The following is a 21,239-nucleotide window of genomic DNA, read 5'->3' on the forward strand; positions in this document are numbered from 1 at the left end:
TCATGTTGAAGAAATATTCTGAAGTATACACAGGCCTAACTGATGGACAGTACACTTGTATGACAGTCTACTGAGGGACTTATCAGTATCCCTGCTCATACTCTTTCACACAGTCAGCCTGTAGGTTTCAGCATGATTATATTGGTTTAACTGAGAAAAAAAATCTCTTCTATTGAATAAACCTGGATAAATATATTAGATTAAATCTTTGTAAATACATTATGTGCTATCTAAAACTTGAGTGAAGTATTAAGTAATTCATATACCCTATTGTTGCAGCTCAAGATAGCCTGACACCCTCAAACCAAGAATTTTGACTGATCATTTTAATTATACTGATGTAAATATATATTTTTCCTTTATGACAAATCTTACCTCTCTGCAATATAGATATCCTAGCTGTTAACCCTTTAAGGTAGAGCACTGTCTTGCCTTCAGGCCATGTCCTGAAGTGTCATGTTTAAACAAGTTTTTACTGATCACAGTGAGAACAGTTCACCCAAACGATCAATTATGGCTTTTCAGGAATAAAACCGGTGTTTGCAATGCACCATACCTATGTATGTCCAAAGTAGATTAATTTGTAACTCTAGCATGGCCTCAGAGAGTCCAGGCTTTCAAGCGGCCTTTATGGGAGTGTTCAGAGCAGCAGTTTCCACAGTGGGAAATGCCTTCTCCCGCAGGCATTGAGTGTGAAGGGACTCATTCCTCCTTCCTTTAGGCTTTGCCACACTCAGCATGTGGAGCTCTAACACCTGTAAAGCAGGCTGCAGTAGAAGCTGATAGCCTCTGTGCCACTGATACTAGGGAAAATGAATACCAATGAAAATGACATTTCAGCATTTCAAGGGAGGGGCAGTTCTACCCTGGACAGGGATCAGAATGTGAAGTTGTAGCAGCAAAGCACTACAAAGGTCATGTAGTCTCTCCTCTCTTCCCTCCCTATGCATGTAGGAAGGCCAGCAAGAGACCGGCCTTGGAAATTATGGAAAAGCTGATGTTTCACCCCTCTCCGCTATATTCTGGTGGTCATTTTGCATGACTCACAGGAAGTTAATTCCTGAGTTAATGAGGCAGCAAGTAGCAACAAGGCTGTGCCCCAGTGCTTCAGTTTAGAGAGCTCCTCTTAGCAGGCAGTGTGCTGTTTGCTCCTATCCCATATGATGCTTCAAGGAAAATGCATCAAATTTAGGAAACACTAACACTTAAACAGTGATACTTAGTTACTTTATGGGCTGATTTTCCTACCTGGGAGAAACTTCTGAAGACAATGGGAATTGTGCCTTTTTTGAGACTGAGTGGTCTGTGGGAAAGGTATTATTTTTTGGTCTGGTTTGATTTGATTTGGTTTGGTTTGTCACAGGTTTTTCCCCTGTGTGTTTTCACGAAACATGCAAACACTCAGGTGAATTTAGACACTTGGATATGCAAAGAGCTGTCTGGTGGGTTTTGCAGCTCTTTCAGCAGAGCAGGTGTGTAACCACCACAGACATAACTATTGTTTCAGTGCAGGTGGAGAGAAATCTTCAAGCCAAAGTGCTCTTCAGAGTACAGTGCTAAAGACATGGCACAAAGGGCACCTTGCTAGGGAAATGTGCTGTCTCGCTGTTTCTACTGTGAAGTATTCTGAATAGTCTTGTCTCCTGGAGAATTAGAAGAGCAGGAAACTGAAAGGGAATTGGTTGACTTGGGAAATACCCTTCTCATGACTGAGGAAAACCATCTAGTGTTACTTCATTACTTTTCTGTGATGAAGTACTTTTAATTTGTATCAGTATAGTCTGCTTTTCTGCCTACTTGCCCTGTGACTAGGAAAATAATCTGTTACCTAAGAGGTGAATCATGCTTTGTGAACAGTAAACTATCATCATGATCACCATAACTAGGCTTCACGAACAAAGATTTGGGGAGGGCTCTACCCACGTTTGTTGCAAGCACGTTGGTGGCTAAAAAGGCCAATACGAGATAGACATGTCCAGTTGCAAAAGGCACAGCAGAAAGACTCCTTAGGTGGTATATTCTGCAAGACATGATTCTTTCTGCATTGTCTTTTCTCCTCAAGAGTGATCCTGCGTGCTTTCTCAAAAGCATCAGCAGCATTATAGATGGTGTGTCTACAGGCCTCCCGATTGGAGGCCAGAGTAGACCAGTTATGTTGATCAATGTGGCCAAGGCTGAGATGTTGTTTCAGGGAGTCCTTGTATCTTTTCTTCGGGGCTCCTCTCTTGCGGCAGCTGGTGGCAAGTTCACCATAAAGCAGGATCTTAGGGAGGTGGTGGTCCTTCATCCTGGAGACGTGCCCTGCCCAACACAGCTGTGTTCTCATTAACATGGCCTCAATACTTGTGACTGTTGCTTGTTCTAGTCACAGACTTGTATTAGTCACAGAATCTGACCAGTGGATATTTAGGATTGTACGGAGGCAGTAAACTATAGTAAACTATAAAAGATATGATTATGTTATCAGAAGCATAAACACATGAATAACACAAATCATCTGAATAACTCCACTGCTGCTAGTTGAACTATCCAAGACTTAGTTCTAAATGATTTTATCTGTTGAATTCAAATTTCCTTTCTTTTTTTTTTTTTTCCTTTTTTTTTTCTCCCCCGGAGTGTCATGTAAAGTATAGAGAAAACAATAAATTGCATCTCCTTCACATCTTCCAACAAACACTCTACCAAAAAGCTAAGGAAGGAAATCTTCCTTTGCCATAATCACATAGCCATGGTCAATGGATGGTTTCAGCATTAAGTTTAAGGAGTGCTCTGTACATACCTGTACTCTAAGAATTTTTGGCAGTAGTTGAATAGACTAGGGTTGTAAAATATACTTTAGGAAATCAAGTTATTTATATAAAATATGCTTTCACAGGTATCTCTTGAAAGTAGGACTACATTTTTTCCTACTTGGCTGGTAAATATGGACACCTTGATTTGTGTTTGTATCTCTGTGTAGAGGAGATTATTGCAACACAGTCAATTACAATTAGCACATCTGAAAGGAAGGGTACAAATTTAGAAAAAAAAAGAAAAAAATCATATAGATAAATGGATAAGGGCTCAAGAAAACTACCTGTGTACTGTGTACTTATGTAGCCTTGTCATAGCCAAGCCATTTAAACTCCACTGCCTTTTGTCCATCTGTTTAAAGGAAGGAATAAAGAAAAAAGAAAAGGCAGACAAAACCAATTAAATAAAACCCTTAAAATGTTTTCTGCCCTTGTTGGTCTTGCTTAGGTAGGCTATCAAGCAATTAAAGAACAGATCATGTAGAATTTTAACAAAGCATAACACCTAACCTAACCTCTGGGCAAGGTTATAGTGCAAGTAACACTGACAAGAGTAGTTCAGATACAGGTTGACTCTATGCTTGCACTCTGAGGCATCCAAACACAAAAAATGCTTGCTAATGAAGCATGAAGTCTCATGCTAATTCTGCATGAGACTCCAACTCATGCAGAATGAAAGTTGTCAAGAAGGTGGTGCAATATTACCATGGTTCCTGTTTCTTTGGCTTTCCTAACAAGTATCAGATATACACGGAAGTTTTCATTACAATAAAGTTGCGTGAACCGAAAAGTGGTATCAGGTTGCTGCATCTGGCTTAGCTTTAGAAGTGGAAATATAGTAATGGGATAAATGAAAGGGCCACCCACTATAAAGTGTGGGTAACCAGTATAAGGAAAAAACCCGCATAGTGGATATTTATTCTGAAGGCTGTTACAAAGAAATTGCTGTCAGTCTGATGTAGTGCCAAACACAGAGGATTAAACTTCTTAATGGCTTTTTGTTGACCAACATCCAAGACATCTAGGAACAAAGAAGAGATTCCATAACTCCACATAAAGAATATTATTTTCAGACAAGAAAAGAGTGCTTGAAAACATAAGTTGAAAAGATAGGATAAAATGTAGCAGTGAAGAGGATAAATACAAGTCTTAGCTGAAGAATAGCTTATTTTGAGGGTGGAGAAGAGATTTACAGTTAATTCATTGTTAAATGTCAGAATTCTAGGTAATTGATGCTGACAATGGCTAGAATAGGACAAGATCCACTTTGACTTAATTCAGAAATTGCATAAGATTATTCCACTTTGAAGCTTTTGGTGGCTTTTTGGGTGCCTTTATCAAGAAGTGACTGTCCCCTACAGTGAGTCTGAAATTTTTTCCCCTCTCTTTTTTTTTTCATTTTTATGACATTACGTGGCTTTTTCTACATTTTTTTTTCTGAAATCCTACCATTCTGTTTCTTCTGTGTTATGGTCACTACCACTAAAATAAGTCTTGCTTGAAAATGGAAAGGGGGCCATAAGATTGAGAAGAGGGTGTAGTTGGAGTACGTCTGGAATGAAGGATGGTCCCTCAGTGACTATTGCAGACTGAAACTAAGAGCAGTCTCTACTAACTCAGGGGCTGCAGACATAAATGCAGTCTGAAGCCACCCTGTTCTTGCCTCCTGGATTGCATGTGCTCAGCTCTCTCTTCTGAGAATTGGGATCTGGGTTTGTTTGAATTAATAGTGAAGTCATTACACTATGTAAATATGTTAGTGTTCATCTGGTTTTACTCACAAGTTATTCTTGCCTTGCTGTGCTGCTCCTCTTTTCTTGTTTGTGCAAAATTAACCAGAAGCATTTTAAAAGAAAAGGGAAAAAAGGGTAAATAGTGTTGAAACCTTGATTGCTACGTTATTTACCACAGGCTGAAGTTTGGTAGGCAGCTCTAACTTAATAATTTAATAAGAGTACAATAACATTTTTAATCAAGCTCTTAGTGGTCCTTTCCCTTTCTGTCATCTTTGGCCTTCTTTGAGTAAACTGTGATAATTTGCCTTAATAGCCTAGTATTAAAATTTTTTATTTTACTCTTATTGACGAGTCAACTGAGCAGCAATATGAATCTAAGCACTTTGTGGAGATTGCCTGTGCCCTCAGGGCATTGTGAACAAGTGATTTTCCAGGACAGCTGTGCTTTTGCAGGTAGTCCCACTGCATAAGCTCCTCATACAAGCATAACTGGTCCTAGAACATGTCAGGATGAGGAGCCGTGCTCTCATATTGTAGTTCTTCCTGTTGCCACAAAAAGGAAAGCCCCAAGTTACATTATTGACTCGTCCTGTTTCTCGGTCTCACTCATGCAGATCAATTGTAAAAACTGAAGAACTACTAACATTTTTTTTGCTCTTTTTCCTTAAAACTCATGGACTTCTGCTGCCATGTCTCCGAATGCTCTGAGGTGCATGAGACTGGAGAGTGGGAGCTGGTGCAGATGTCCCAAAGTTGTTTGTTTGTTCTGATGTTAAATCTGGAGTGACTGATTTTTGATATCTGAGGTGCTTGGGAGTTCAAAGGACTTGGGCCCTCTCAGTTCCCTTCACAATGGAGCAGTCATATCCATCACGTTGCAGAGGAGATCATGCAGAGCAGGAAAACAGGGAAGATGTTTGGAATATCAGATTACAATGGTGGTTTCTGATGCATAGAGAAAGAACTGGGATTGAAAGAGGCATATGAGCCAGGTGCTCTCACATAAATGACCATCAGGAAGGATACAATAATGCTGACATTTGGTAACAATGTTAGATTGCAGTCGGCAGTCTGCTGAGGTGGAGACCGCAGTTCATCCTTCCCAGACATACGACATCTGCCTGTCTCTCTGGCTGACACGAACTTGTGTTTTCAAGGCTGTCCTTTTAAATATGAGGACCAGAGAAAGTGGATTTTGAAAAATGGTGTCTTAAATGCTTCATATTCTGCAGTAGAAACTATATTTTACAAGTAATACATAAGAGGCATTTCCAGGGTGAGGATTGCAGAGGCTGCACAAATGTTTATAATCTGAGAGCATTCTCTCCCCATGCACTGTAGAAGACAAAGGAGAGTTTTTGCACTGAATTCAATAAGACAGATTTTCTCCCTCGGTTTTATATATTTTGTGAATGTTTAAAAGCAAAGGCAGTTTACTTGCTTAGTAGGTGTACTAAAGAAGGTAAAGCTGTCATCTCATTTTTCTGGCTGTGAATATATGCTTGCAGAAATGGCTCTCAATGAAAGCTCTACCTTGAAAGTGAGTCATCATTTGGGGATGTTCAAACCCGAGTGTTAAACAATAACATGGTGTCAGTTCCCAGCAACGTTATTCTACACCCAACCACAATATCTGAGTATCTACCTCTAGTTTAATGCCTGGCACTTTAGGAACCATAGGATCTGCTAGCTGTTTTCATCTGGATGGTATTCCTATATTAATAAAAAACTCCACACTTCTAGAGCCAATAAATCCATAAAGAAAAGTCTTTTTGGCAACCCACTGTTCATCCCTTGCAGTAAACATGTTGATCAAAAAGCCAGAAGAATCTCACTCTGGAAAAGATAATAAATAGCCAATTAGAGACAAAACTAAAAAGCAAAACCATCAGAAAAGGGGTGGGGAAAAGGCAAACATAAAAGGACAAGAACAGTCTGCTGAAAAGGCTGGACATAGAACAAAGTGCATGTTAGCAAGTCTTTATTCTTTGAGCATGACGTAAAATCAAGATCTAGAGGCTTCCTGTCACATTGATCTAGTACTACATTGTGGATTTCAAAGATGACCTAACATCATTTTGGTGGCCTGTTGTAATGTTGCTGCTGGTAGTTCACCAGACAATATGAATCATACACATTGAGACAAAGTCTGCCAAATTTGGGATCAAACTGACTGTTCCATAAATTTTTGTACCTTCTTTAATTATGTCTTCCGTAAGGCACCGATTCTTTGGAACAGGAAGCTGCCTTCAAAATCAAGCGGTGTAGGTGGCTCATGGTCTCTCCAAATGTTGAGAAGAAAACACTGCTATGAATTCTCATGGCCATGACATGAGGTAGAGAGGTAAAAAGCACCTGTGTATGTACACTGTGCATGGGACAGGAAACATAATATGCTTCCTTTGAGATGGCAGGATTCAGCAGAGTGATGCCAATATGGATCTAAAGTTGATAATTTGCCTTAAAGATGGGGTAGAATAGGAAGATTCATAGCTGTGCTGCCTTGGGGACAACAGTGTATATACTGTGTTCTGGAGACTGATGCATTTCTGTGATATAAACAACATACATCTGTGTCTATTTTGGGCATAGTGTGCTGGCCTTTAAATTATTTGGAAATATAACTCCTTTCAGGTTTTACATAGATGAGGAATTGAAGGTGAATTGAAGGTGAATGAAGTTGAATAAACTAGTAAGGTGAATTACTTAAAATTTTATACTTTCATATCACATGTAAAATGCACTAAATTAAGACAAATTTAATTGAGATAATAGTATCTACCCAGGAATTTAATTGATCCACTTGCAGTCTTTCACATTACCTTCCTCCATATGTCCTTCTGAAGCCAAGGCCAGCTTTAAACAGATACTACCTCCTCCCAGTAGGGCACAAAATGTAGGTAGTTCTGAAAGAAAAGGTGTGAAATTGTAAGCTGTTGAATAAGAGGTTCTGCTCTAGACCTAAAATGTTTGTTGAAATCCATCATGTGGGCTAGGAGATCACATAGTGTAGGAGTAAGATTTAATTTAGGAAAAGTCTTTGAAGGTTTTTTTCTGTTGCACTGGAAGAATTGCCACTCACACTGACTAACACTACATGAAACAGGTCAATAGACCTCCCCTGTTTATTTGAAAGTGTTTGACTCTCCTTCTACCAGATGCAGCCACACACTCCCCCTGAGCACAGTTCCCTGCACCACTGCCTAGCTGGATGTTGTTTTTCCATGCCATTATTGTTGGGACAAGAAAACCTGAGACAGGACCCAGGGGAGCCCTGCAGCCTGTTGGTTCAGAAGGACCTCAGTGAAGTTTGTTTTCTGGTTGTTAAGATCCGAGTTTTCTTTGGCTCTAGCAAATCATGAGAGCTGGACTACTGCATGTTTTAGAAATGTTCTTCCCCTGGTGGTCTAGCAGTGGATTGAGAATTACTTTTAAACATGCATATTTATTGTTTAATAATGCAGGCTTCTGGGGCCATTATCCACACAGTTTAAGTAATGATCTTTGGAAGCTGTGGTATATGTATCCATGATGTAGCACTCTGGGAATCAGACCTCATGGAACAGCAGTGTTGTTTTAAGTTGAAGAGTTAAAAATAAATTATCTGTAGAAGAAAGTGCCTGTGCTTAATCCAGAGGCTGAAGATGATGCTTTTCTCCCTGGATCTGGCAGAGAAGTGGGCCATAGGTGTATTATTTTAACAAGAAGAAGGTTTGGTGAGAAAAATTGAATCCTTAAACGTCTTATGAAAGAAGTAAATCTGTTTCATTGCAACTACTGTAAGCTTTGCTTTCAGGAATGGTCTGTGCCACAGCAGTCACCGAGAGTTGAGAGTTTCTGGTTTCTCAGTCTGAGACAGGATCCATGTCTGGAGCTGTCTGAGAGCCCAGCATGATTTCCTCTGTGGGATAAATTAACCATGGCTTTCTGCTTGTGCACAGTGAGATCCCTCACTATCATCTATGCCTGTGTTGAGCTAAGAATAGAAAAAAGCAACATCAGCAGTGCTGTGGGAAAACTACATTGCTCCAGATGGCTGCTGATAAACTCTTTTCTCATTTGGGATTAATAATAAAATAGTAGTAAATAACAGTCATTTCTCATCCTCATCTTAAGCTACATGTTTGCTAAGTAGCTAGGAAAAAGGTTGAAGTTTGTCAGTTATATGTGAATTTGTCTGGATACACCTAAGAAGCTACTAGTAAGTAGCTTAATTGTCTTGCAGGGAAGGAAAAAAACCCATAACCCACGAAGAGCTGGGAGTTTGTTTGTTTCATCTGCTCTTTTATTAAAAAGCTTTGAATTCCCCTCTTATCCCCTCCATTTTGCTTTATCACATTCATGTGGTTCTGAATGAAGAGTTCTTATTTCCATTTTTACAAGAGTTTGTGTCCTGTGAGATCACATTAGGTTTTCTCTTTGACTTTCATAGGCAGGATCTTCACTCTGTCTCCGAAGAGGCAAGTGGGACAAATCTTACATGTGATGTATTCATTTAGCTCTATAGGCCACATGTTGCATGCAACTCAGAATCAGGCCCAGCTGGGGAGCCAAACAATTACTTGCATTCTTTGTAGTTAGTTTTGACAGCAGGCTATTTAGTTACAGCATGTGTTTGCATTTCCTAATTTATTGGCATGCTTTTATTTGGGATTACTAATTCTTTAAAGAAAGAGAAAAGCAAAAGAAAACATGGTACCCCTGTGGCTATTTCATATGTTTGCTCTATGGGGACCAAGTCCTTCCTCAGAAAGATAATTCTGTCCAAAGCAGGACAGGAAGGAGAGACTCTCACCACGACTGAGCTGGCTGGTTGCTTCATTGTGTCTGATGGCTGTGGAATATTAAGCAATATGCCCAGGACTAAAGGACAAACAAGATCTATGGTTCATCTCTTAAGTGGAGGTTGGAAACTCTGTCATCTTGCCTATAGTTCAGGACAGTTTTGATCATCTAGCTAGCATATTGGCTGTAGAGAGGTCAGCTTCAACTGCCTTTACAGTCATTAATTTAAAATTTGCATTTAGTATAATTAACTGGAATGTTTTTTGTGAGTAATAGAGTGAGTTGCAGTTGCATTTGTGGTAAGCTGTCTCATAGGCATGGTATGAATATAAAAGATTTTGTAGATGCGATATAAAAGATTTTAACAGCAGAAAAAGGCATTTTTGTTGTATGTGGTAGCATAACCTAGTGACACAGGTATTGACACAGGATATTAATAACTAGGGATAGTATGTACAAGACTGCGTAGTAGCCTAAATTAGATTTCTAACTCACTGGTACAAGTGAGTAGGTAGGAAGCAAGACCATTCCTGTGTCCGTTTTCTTGAGTCACTTGTCCCACCTTTGCGTTATAGCTACTGCCTCTTTGCCAAGTGAGAGAGGATGATGGATTGACCTGGTAGCTTTGTAGAGCTCTTACTTTCTGGCTGTACAACTGCTTGTGGCTTTTCTCCTGTTCTTCAGCTCAATCCCAAGTATCATCACAGGATGATTGTATGGACCAAAGCTGGTGGAGTGTCCAATAGAGTAAGTGCAGTGATACTGTCATTTTGTGGTACATGAGATTTCAACTCTTTTACTGAGTGCTGCTCTGCATCCACAGTAAAAGGGTAATGCACAAACTCCATGCTGCGTCTTCTGCTAGGAGTGGTAGCAGCCATGATCTCCTGCCACGATGGTCTCTGCACTTGGACTGTATGATGTGTTTTAAAAAAAAGCAAGTTAAATGCTTCTGGGGGAGTCACTTCTGGTATCTGTTCCACCAAAACACTTATTTAGGCACAGCTTCTTCCTCTCAACGTTCAAGGTGGTTCTGAAGCCAGCAGTGTCTCGGACTGCATGTGCTAGGTAAGTGATAACACAGCCTAGGTAAAAATGCCAGCGGCTCTTGCTGCCTTTCACTGACATAGTTTGCTGCTACAGCATGGAGTAGCTTCAGCGTAAAAGTGAGACTTCATAATATGAACAAATGAGATCCTGGTCACTAAGACACTGGCCAGGAATACTGTCTTCAAATATTTGCTGAAGGCTATGCTGAAATTCAAAGCCTTATCTCCCAAAGCTCAGTAAAGTATGTCTACCATCAGTCTCCTCACCCTTCAGCACATTACGTCTCTCTTACTCTCCCCCTCAAGTGCTTCTTCATTATATTTTATAGTGCCAGACAGAGAGACTCAAACTGTTTGACTTAGCACAATAGTCTAACCACTTAGTATTGCTACAACTTTCAGTGAAACTCTGTGGTTCATATGTGTGATAGCAAATGACTCCAGCAAAAATATCAAGAAAACCTCATTGCACTGAAAAAAGGTGCTAAATGAGGTCACCTCTATCAAAAGGGGAAGACAAACACCGACATAAACCTTACTGCTGCACACTTCTCAAATTGTGGGAATGGCATTACCCACTTAATCACAAAATCAATACAGTCAGTTCCTTATTCAGCCTTCCTGCGAAGTTAAAGAGAAGATCTTCAGTAGCCTGGAAGGACTTGTTCAACTGTAAAAATCCTCAACTTTCCTCTCCTCTGTCAGCTACATCATTTTCCTTGAGTAGTTCTAGCATGCACTCTTGGAATTTTGAATATAGATTCAGAAAAGGAAGGAAGTGAGATTTATGTTCTCCTTCTCAAAAAGAAAAGTTTAACTTTTCCATTTTGCTGTGATCTGACTGACAAAGGTTAGTCTTGGTGGACTGATATAGGCAACATCTTGGCACAGCATGAGCAGCACCCATTTCAATACCTAGTCTGAATCCTCCAATATTGAAAAAAACACAGTACATCTTTGCTGTACGTTTTTTGGATAAGCATTCTGTATCTCTTGTACAAGGATACAGAAGTAATTTGAATACTTGAGGAAAAAACATGTCAGTAAACAACGCTCTTGATCAGACAACACATTCTGAAAATGTGACTCATTATCACAGGCAAATCTAGTTTATGTCATGCTATGGGTGACTTGATTGCCTGTAATCTGGGTTAAAAAAATTAATTAAGACTGTTTAAATGCAGCTTCAGGGAGTGCTACACATTTTATCTCAGTTTCATCTGGTTTCCCATGATATCAAAGCTGTGTTTAGTGGATAGAGATTTACAACCAGAAAATGATATGTATGGCTGAAGTATGTGAAGGAATGATGTGCCCTATAAAATTAGTTATCATTGCTGGGGAAATAGAGCTGGTTTACAGCTTGCTTTTTCACTCTCCATCTGGGACTGATCTGTGTCTTTGTGTTCTATATAGGAAATGTTCTCTGCAATTCTCTAAATGTAAAGACTATGTTCCAAGCACTGTGTAGGAGATTTTGAAAACCTTGACTTATGCATAGAAAATTGTTGACATGTACATTTTTACAAGAATGTTGTCTTTATCTTTATATTTAAAAAACAAGTATACCTAGATTGGCTCAGCAACTGCCAACAATGGGAAAATTATGGGTGCATTTTCCCTTCTCTTAGTCAAGCCAATGGACACACTATATTATTTTTGTGTTTTAGTAATGAATGCTACACAGCAATAGAATTTACTTTGCTGGGAGCAGAAATTATTCCAATGAATGTTGGAACGTAGGAAAGAGACACAAGGCTATGTAGGTATTTTTGTTTCAAGCTCCCTTTGATTGTTAGCTAGGCTAGCAACGGATGGTGGTTTTGGTAGATCAAGGCAGTTGATGGCATCAGGCGTTTGCAAGAGGGTTTTTCAGGTAGCTGGCTGGCACCTGATCTTTTGGGGTTTTGAATGGACTTGCTAGTTGTCTGAGCTACATGCAAAACAATTTTTTTTTTATGTGCTACGGTAATTTGCCTTAGGTAGGTCAGTATTTTGATTTATTTTTTAATTTAAAAGGTATCATCTTTATTTAGGAGTGGGCTCTAGATTTGGAATAAAGGTTGGGTTGTGTTGCTTTTCTTAGCAATTTTTAATATCAAGTTGTCTTTTGTTACTTTTACCATTCTTAAAGCCAGAGCTTAGAGTTGACAATTAGATGCATATCTTAAAATATCTTCTGCGCGTCACTCAGCTTAAAAGCCAAAAGTAAAACAATTGCTAGATATGGTATGTGAGAGTATTCATTAGCACCATTAAGGATCAGGGAACTCTTTTTTTAAAAAGCTATTTGAGGAACCAAAATAAAACTGCAAGTAGGCTTCTTGCTGACAAGTTGCAGGTGTATACCACATGACCATATTGGAAAAAAGATGTGGTTATGAAGGTCTTGATGACAGACAAGGGTCTAAAACGCCTTCATCTCCAGGTTTTAGCTAGTCCATCTGTTTTTTATTTGCATTTTCCCCAGTTAGCAGAGTTAGTATTTTCCAAGCTCAATATGACCATGCGCAAGTCTACACAAAATCCTTTTTTTTTTGCATTGTAAGATACTTACGTTTGTAAGGTATCTTTTGAATAAGGGAAGTCTTACTTTTATGGTAACTGTATTATAAATTGTGAGTCAGTTTTATTTATTTCTTTCTGGAAATATTAGGGAAAGTAATAATGAGATTGAGGGAAGAGTGCTCTAGTTCTGCTTTGCTAGAATAGGTAGAATCTGCTTATGCCTTAAGAGTACCAAAAAGGTGAGAGCTTGTCTTTTATTGATACTCCTAGCTTACGAGATCTGGCCTTCTTTGATGTTCATCCTCTTGAGGATGTTTGTTCTTAAGGGAGAAAGATTTACACATACTTCAGATCACTCCAAACAGCTGCACCCTGGAATATTTCTCAAAGACACATATTCACAGGGCAGGAGTAATGAGGCAACAGCACTTGGGAAATATCCAGCCAGGACTTTTGGTACTGTAAAATAAATTTTGACAAAGAAAGTAACTCACGAAGTCACATGGGAAATGGCTTGGTTTGCCCTTCCACTACTGACACTAGAGAAACTTGTTTGGTTTTCTTATCAAACCTCTTGTTTCTTCTGTGATTCTCAACTGAATGGCATGAAGATAGAGAAACAAGAGTTTCTTCATCTGAAAGAACAATTTTCAAAGCAAATTTTCAATGGCCTCAAAGTTTTTCTTTTCTGAGAACAATAAAATCAGACCTTGATTTAAGATATTATTATTAGGAAAGTAATCACCCTACACTGAAAATTAGTCAGTTGAGCTTTTTGTTTGGGGTGAACAATTAATAGCAACAATAATTTTGGAAACAGTAAAAGCAATAGTTTGACTTATTTAAAATACTGGATAAAATTAGTTGGAAAAGCGTAAACATAATTTTCCAAGAAGTGCTCAAAATTTATTGTCATCTTTTTTATCCAAACAAATTCTTCAAGTATAATTTTGAGGAATGGAAAAAAAATATCTATGATTAATTTAACAGGCAGTCAAATTAGATTCAGACAGCATAGTTATAGCTGTGTGGGAGTTAGCAGAAAGGATTCTGGAATGTGGCAGTGTGTGTTGTTACATCTCCTTCAAGCATCATGTCTTTCCCTTTTGTAGGAACAAACTTTTCTTTCTCTGTCTTTGTGGGAGAATGCAGTACTTTTACCTCTTGGGTTTTTTTTTGTTGTTGTTGTTGTTGGGGTTTTTTGTTTTGATTTTTTGGGGGGGGTTTGTGTGGTTCTTTTGTTTGTTTTTTTGTGTTGAGTCAGTTTTCCTGTAAGTTAAAGCTGTTTTTCGTGAATATGGAAGAATTGTATACATGTGTATCTGCTTGTAGGGAATTACACATATGAGGCATTTTGTGCTCTATAAGACGTTCCATGCTGCATACCATAGAGTGTTGTGTAGCAGGTGGCAAGGACTATAGTAAGACCATAAGCAAAGTAAAGGTTATCAAAGAGAAAGGCTGACCAGCGATGTTTGTTCACTTCCAAGGAGTCCCACTGCTGTAGGCCAGTGGTGAATAGTGCAGTTGCAAAGACATTTGTACCAATGTGATGCAGATATTCACTGTGACAACAGTGAACTTATTATCAATCAGTGTGTTTAAAAACTGTCAAAGGAAAAATGCCTCTTTGGAGTTTAAAACAAAATGTTACCTAATGGAGGGTGTGTTTCAGTATATTTACTGACTTTTATGGTCCTATTGATTCTTCACTGTGGAATTTAAAGCTCTTGTCCATGAATCAGAGGCCTGAATCCACAAAAATATAAGATCTCATGTGCCAACATATGTTTGAGGCAAGGGGAGATGAAACCACACATGAGCTGGTTGTATCTCCCTTATTCTTTAAGCTGTTGACCAGCAGTAGTGTGAGCTTAAAGATTGCTCTGTGGCTGCAGAGAGGAATCCCTAACTGTGTCTCCCAGCTCCCATGAATTGTTATCTCAACTATCAGTTTCTTTGTTTGTTTGCAGGTTTGTTTGGTGGCAGTTTGTTTTCTTGTTTTTTGTTTGCTCGCTTGTTTTTTTGCAGAGTTTTTTTGGTTGTTTTTTTTTGGTTGGTTGGCTGGTTGGTTTTTTATGAGCTGTATGAGGGTTTATGCTCAAAAGACTGCTTGACTGTAAATCTTTCTTTTATCCACCAGGCCTATCCTTGTACTAATGACAAGGAATGTGAAGTTGGGCGATACTGTCACAGTCCTCATCAAGCAACATCTGCATGCATGGTGTGCCGGAGGAAGAAGAAGCGCTGCCACAGAGATGGCATGTGCTGCCCTGGGAACCGCTGCAACAATGGTATATCATTCATTTCTTGGGTTTCCTTTGTAAAAGCAGCATTTTGATAGCATCTATTTCTCCACGTGTTCCCAGCAACAGTATTTCAGTATTTTTTTTTCTGGGTGACACCACTTCTTTTTCTAAACCAAGAAAAATTTTCTACTTCATTCCACAGCACCTAATTTTTTTTAATAGTATTTCTATGTTTAGGGCTTGTGTACTACCAGACTTTTTCACATTTTGTGGTGGGGAAACCCAAAAATGCTCCTGCTACCTAAAATCACAGCTCTACATTCAATGTGGTTTGATTCACTGGAAGACTGCACAGAAGTTATATTTTAAGGAAGAAAAGGAGACTTGATGAATCCTTGATCTACTCTCCCTGGGGAGGGTTATAACCATACTGTTTGCATTTGCACACTCTCCTCTGGAAACTAGAGAGAGGTGTCTACAAGGAAGTCTCCAGGTGCTCAGACCATAAAGCCAGAGTGACAGCAAGACTTTCTGACAGTGAATGAAGCAGAGCTGTAAAGTTAAGTGCCAGGAATCAGAGATGAATGTGTGATTAGAGCTGAGCATCCCTGAGACCAAGTCCTAATGCTTTCATGGTCCTCATCTTGGTCAGTGTATGCCTGTGTTGCTTTTCCTCTTATTCAGATCTTCTAGTGATCACCTTTTCCTTGCAGGTATTTGCATACCAGTAACTGAAAGCATCCTTACACCCCACATCCCTGCTCTAGAAGGGCCACGCAACAAGAAGAATGGTCATTATACTAGCAAAGATTTGGGATGGCACAACGTAGGGAGGCCGCGCTCCAAGCTGTCACACATAAAAGGTAAGATCACATTTGGACTACACTACTTTGTTCCTTCATGTCAGGAATCATGCTATTGCTCCTAAGATACAGCAATGTAAACCAGAAATAAGCAGTAATTTCACAGGGAGTGAATGTCTGTTGTCAGAATTCACAGCATGACTCAGAAAGTGATGTAATGTCATCCAACAGTTCCTGTGATCGAAACAGCATCTGCTTTCTTCTCTGTATCAGATGTGGACTGACAATCCATTTTATCAGTTGTGCAAGACTGCACACATCGTCCTCTTGTAACAGCCATGTAATTGAACACTTGTAGTTCTGCTTACAATCCCGTAGCTGAATTTCTCCTTACTAGGTCTTATGGTAGGTCTCAGTAGTTCCTCCCTGGAGCCTTCCTAATTAATATTTTCTCTTGTGCTTAGATCCTTCAAATAGCCACAAATGGAAATACCACCTCTCCTTTTTCTGAGTTTCATTTGCATCAGTCTGCATCAGTCTGCATCTCCATTTGTACTTTCTTGTTTTCCCGTGAAATACTAAAATAGTTTGGTTGCTCTTTTTAGGACACGAAGGCGATCCCTGCCTACGGTCATCAGACTGTATAGAGGGACATTGCTGTGCTCGCCATTTCTGGACCAAAATTTGCAAGCCTGTGTTGCATCAGGGGGAGGTGTGCACCAAACAGCGCAAGAAAGGGTCCCATGGACTGGAGATTTTCCAACGATGTGACTGTGCCAAGGGGCTGTCATGTAAAGTATGGAAAGATGCGACTTCCTCTTCTAAATCAAGACTTCATGTGTGCCAGAAAATCTGAATGAGGATTGGGAAGACAGTAATAACTGATTGTGGCTTTATGTGTTTAATGCATTCTGGCATGGTGGAAAAAGAGGACTGCAAATGGAAGTGGAATGGTTAAAGTAGAATAAGAGTAAAAGTCACAGCAAATGCATTTCTTTTCGAGCTGGTGGTAAACGCAAGTGTAGCTGGATTTCATCTCCTGTCCAGTTCTTCTGTAAATAACTTCTACAGTTTGTGGGAAATGCTAGTATGCAAACAAGTAGAGTGGAAATGAATGTCACTTACCTTACTGTATTGTCCCGTGATGTTTCAGGGGTTCAGTGTTAGGGCTAGAGTGGGTTTCCAGTGCGGTAATGACTGCTAAATGAATTGTATACATTGTTCTCCATAGGAAGCAGTGCATGCCAGGAAGACTCATCCATCAACACATGATTAGGTACATTGTAGGTGTAAGAAATTGAAATAAAGTTACTGTGAATGTCCACATGCCCTTGTCATTCAGGGCTGACACTTCAGCAGAGAAAGCACTCTTGCAGGACAAGAGTGTTATGTTTTCATGCCCTTTATGAAGGAGGTAAAAACTTGCCATCTCAAAATTTCAAGAAAGTAGCAGTTTCTCTAAGAGGAGGCATTTAATTGGGGTTTTGTTTCGTATACATGGGTAAATTGAAACTCTTTACGTAGTTCAATGTCATAGTATGACACTTAATCACTTGTATTTGCCTCAGTTTACTGCTAACACACGTTCAGTTGAACAGATGAAGATAACATGTGTGCATGCTGAATCCAGAATTATATATAGGCAGTTCCTCATTAGTCCTAAATATACTTTCCTTGCCTAAGCATTCTTGCATTATAGATATTTCCAAAGGAAATAGCAGAGTGTTGAAGTGCCTAACACGAAGAGCTATGAAGTTCTTTCTTGTTGCTGTTATAATATATGATACAGACATTTGTTGAGGTGTTCAGAGCATACTGCTACAAACTCAAATTTTTATATTTTATTAGTAGCAACAGGCTACTGATGGCACTCTGCAGCAGTACAATGGATTTGTTCTTAGAGACAGCAAAGAAAATGGCGCTGGGTCTTGTGAGCATCTCCTCACCTGCAGAAAAGGAAGTGAAAAGAAGGTATGATCACAAATGACTTGCTAAAGATCATGTGATGTCACAGCATACCAGCCTCCAGCATGTATTCAGCCTGAACTTGATGTCCTCTCATTCTGGAGTGTTCTGCCAGGAATGATGGAAGTACATAGACTGTAGAAACAGCTGCCAACCCTATATTGTTTGTGTACTGCTTAAAAAATGACAGCCTCTGTCCCTTGCCTTGTCTCCCAGGTCTTTTCAAACCTTTTTAGTTTTACTTATTTGCAAGTATTCCTTTGTATAGACTTTTGTTAAGAGAACAATATTACTTTAAAGAAGCCTGAATCTGTAATTGATCTACTGCTAAGTTGTAATTACCCATTTATAATTATCCATTTTCATATTCTGTAATACAACGGACTTTTCTGTTTATTCAGTTCTGAACAATATGGGTAGACCAGTATTCAGTTTAACTTTGAAAACCATGTCACCATTACCTGATATCTTTTGGCACCAGTGGGATGCTTTAAAGCTATAGCTTAGCTACACCACCAGATTCAACCTTCCTAATTAGAACACAGATCTCAGCTACATTGCCCTTATCTTCCATAAGAGTCTGAATAAGAAGAGTATTTCACACACCACTTTCCCTACTGGAGTTAGTTTTTATTGACCTAGAGGGATGTTCAGAGACAGGGGCTTCTATTTTTTAAGTCTCAGTCAGAGCTTTATCTTGGAGTCCTATCATTGCAACTCTGCTTATTTTGGAGTTTTTTTCAATGTAACTGGAACAGGAATAAGGCTCAGAAATTTCAAGATACTAAAAAAGTCCAGGAACCAATTTTAGAAGTTTTATTTACACTGATACTCAGCAGAGGAACTTTAGAGCTCTCATATTCACTACATATAAAAGAAAATGAAACCCAGTCTGAGCAGGGGGGTTGCAGAAATGGGGTCTCAGAAATTTTTAGCTCTTTCTAACATTGGTCTATCCCTATTTTGCTCTTGCAGAACATAGTTATTTGGGATAATTTATTTACAGGAAATGTTTAATGAGATGTATTTTCTTATAGAGATATTTCTTACACAAAGCTTTGTAGCAAAATATATTTGCAGCCTGTTGACTTTAATGTAGAAAAATGTATAATAAGATTAAATATATTAAATGTTCTTTCCCATTCCTCCCCAAATATTTTACCCATGTTCTTTTCCTTTCCTGCTGCTTAAAAAGAACAGTTCTTTCTGGAAAAACATGCAAATCAGTTGAAAACCCGCCCCCATATATTTTAGCTATACAAGTAAAAGCATCTGATTGTTCTTGTGTCTCAGAGCACTATATGGGCTGAGTTTTGGTAAAACACATGAAGGTGATCTTAAAAATCCTTGTTCATAATTTCTACAAAACTGGCTTAAGTGACAACTGTCTATATGCTTCTCTGGGGTCAGTTCACACCAAACACTCAAGAATATGTTTTGAAAATAATGCACCTGTTTGCATAATGCAAAAATCAACCAGTTTAAATAGGAAAGATGTCAAGACGTTTCCTGGACAGTGATACATACCAGAGGGACTCATGGTAGATAAAGGTGATATTCAAGTTACACAGCATTTTGCTATAGGCTACAGCATGCAAATGTGCTGCTGCAAAATTTATAACTGTCAATTGTGAAATGGCAAATTACAGCATTCAGCTCTAATAACATGAAACAATCCATGTGACACAACTGAAAATACTGTTACTAAAATCGTCCAAGTTTTGATCCCAGGAAAACTCCTGCAGAGCGCAATAAATATTGCAAAATAATGGTTGTGGTTATTGAGCAATTGTCTTGATATCTTTGTTACTTATTTCTGGTAACCCTTTACTCAAACAGATGCACATTTGGAGGATGGAATGGTCTCCTAATCACACTAGTGTTTCTATAAGATGGAAAGTTTTAGCTACTGTTATTTGCAATATTTGATAGGTAGGCCTTTGAAAATTCTAACACTTAGTATGAATATAATAAGGTTGTGAGCATTTTCAGAGCCCAATGACTTCAACAGAGACTGCCAAAGCCTTCAGAGATTTAGTCTGGGAACAAAAACAATAGGCATAGGCAGTTCCTTGCACACCACAAATACTGAGCCACATAGCTGAACTGAGTAGTATGCAAGCAGTTTTGTAAGACTGAAGTTTGATTGTTTAAAAGCCATTCAGTTACTGTTTTGTGAAAATATACATCAGTTTGAGAATAAAAGAGCAGCTAAATTTGGGGATAATTGCTCTCACTCACTATGTCACTCATCACAGGAATTAAGAATGACTTTGGCTCAGTAACATTTCAGAAATCTGCTGTCATGACACAAGTGCAGAAGATGTTGCTGAACAATTCAAACACTTTTCCTATTAGCCTAGAATAGCCTCAGCAATGCAACATCTCTTTGGAAATACTTATTAGCTTTCCTAAAAATAATGGATTTCTACTCTATAACAGCGTATATTTGATTTACAGTATAAAGTGGGCATGTATCTATTACTGTTCTATTTGCTTTGTCTCATATTGTTTGCGACCTATAGTATTTATGACTTTTAATATTTTTTAATGAAAACAATTAAAATTGATTTATCTGCTTACTTCTATACAATGCTTTTAACATCTAACATCTGATAGCATCTGACACCTAAAAAACAATTCACCAGAATTCAAGTCATCTTCTGCATATTCTGATTTTCCTGCTCATTGTCTCAACAACAACAGGAAAGCTCTCATAAAACACCATAAAATATCTTGGGCAGAGGCTGAGAAAAGACATTCCTAAACTACTCCTTGTCACCAACCTCTCTGCTTTTGCTTGAGAGCTTTGCATCCTCACCCCCACTTGGAAAAGTAAATGCTATCAAAGAAAATTTGTATTTCTCATCCCTTCCAGTTTCTTTTCCTTCTAGGAAACCCATTTAAAAAAGATATCCTGAAAGTCAAAGCCAGCAGAAACTCATATAACAGAGACTCTAAGCTGAGGCTTTAGGAGTCTTAAGATCAATCCTCTAAATTTCAAAAACTTAAATGCTAAGAGAGTTATGTAATATCAAGACCACATTTACAAAAAACAAAGAAACCTAGTTCTTTGGATTCTCAGTCACGTGCTGAAAATAACTGTCCACAGTGGAGAAGAAAAACCAAGCTCTTCCTCCTCACCCAAGCAACCTAACCTGTAATCCCTGACAAACTGAATGCAGTTGGTTTGGGCTTCTTTTGGACTAGGCAGTTTCACTGCACACAAAGGCATCATTAGTTTTGTTTTTAAATCACAGTAATAATAAAGTAATGGTTTCTTACCTAGCTCACCAGTCTGAGGTATGGCACCTTTCTTTTGCTACATTAGATGGGAGTGAGGGAACAGAGT

The 21,239-nt window shown here is 38.8% G+C and overlaps 1 protein-coding gene across 6 annotated transcripts in view; it reads left to right on the forward strand.

The window, feature by feature from the left end:
- The window catches only part of DKK2 (dickkopf WNT signaling pathway inhibitor 2), a 100,050-nt gene extending 80,391 nt beyond the window's left edge, over positions 1-19,659 (forward strand). For all 6 annotated transcript variants that reach the window (XM_027636290.1, XM_027636293.1, XM_027636291.1 and 3 more), the window contains 3 exons: positions 15,014-15,164; positions 15,833-15,982; positions 16,528-19,659. In XM_027636290.1, the coding sequence (XP_027492091.1) occupies positions 15,014-15,164; positions 15,833-15,982; positions 16,528-16,778 (552 nt within the window). In that variant the 3' untranslated portion in view covers positions 16,779-19,659. The remainder of the gene's footprint in view (positions 1-15,013; positions 15,165-15,832; positions 15,983-16,527) is intronic.
- Positions 19,660-21,239: the final 1,580 nt, after the last annotated feature.

The sequence above is a fragment of the Corapipo altera genome, unplaced genomic scaffold (genome assembly GCF_003945725.1).
Source record: "Corapipo altera isolate COAL_440 unplaced genomic scaffold, ASM394572v1 22b, whole genome shotgun sequence".
NCBI lineage: Eukaryota > Metazoa > Chordata > Aves > Passeriformes > Pipridae > Corapipo > Corapipo altera.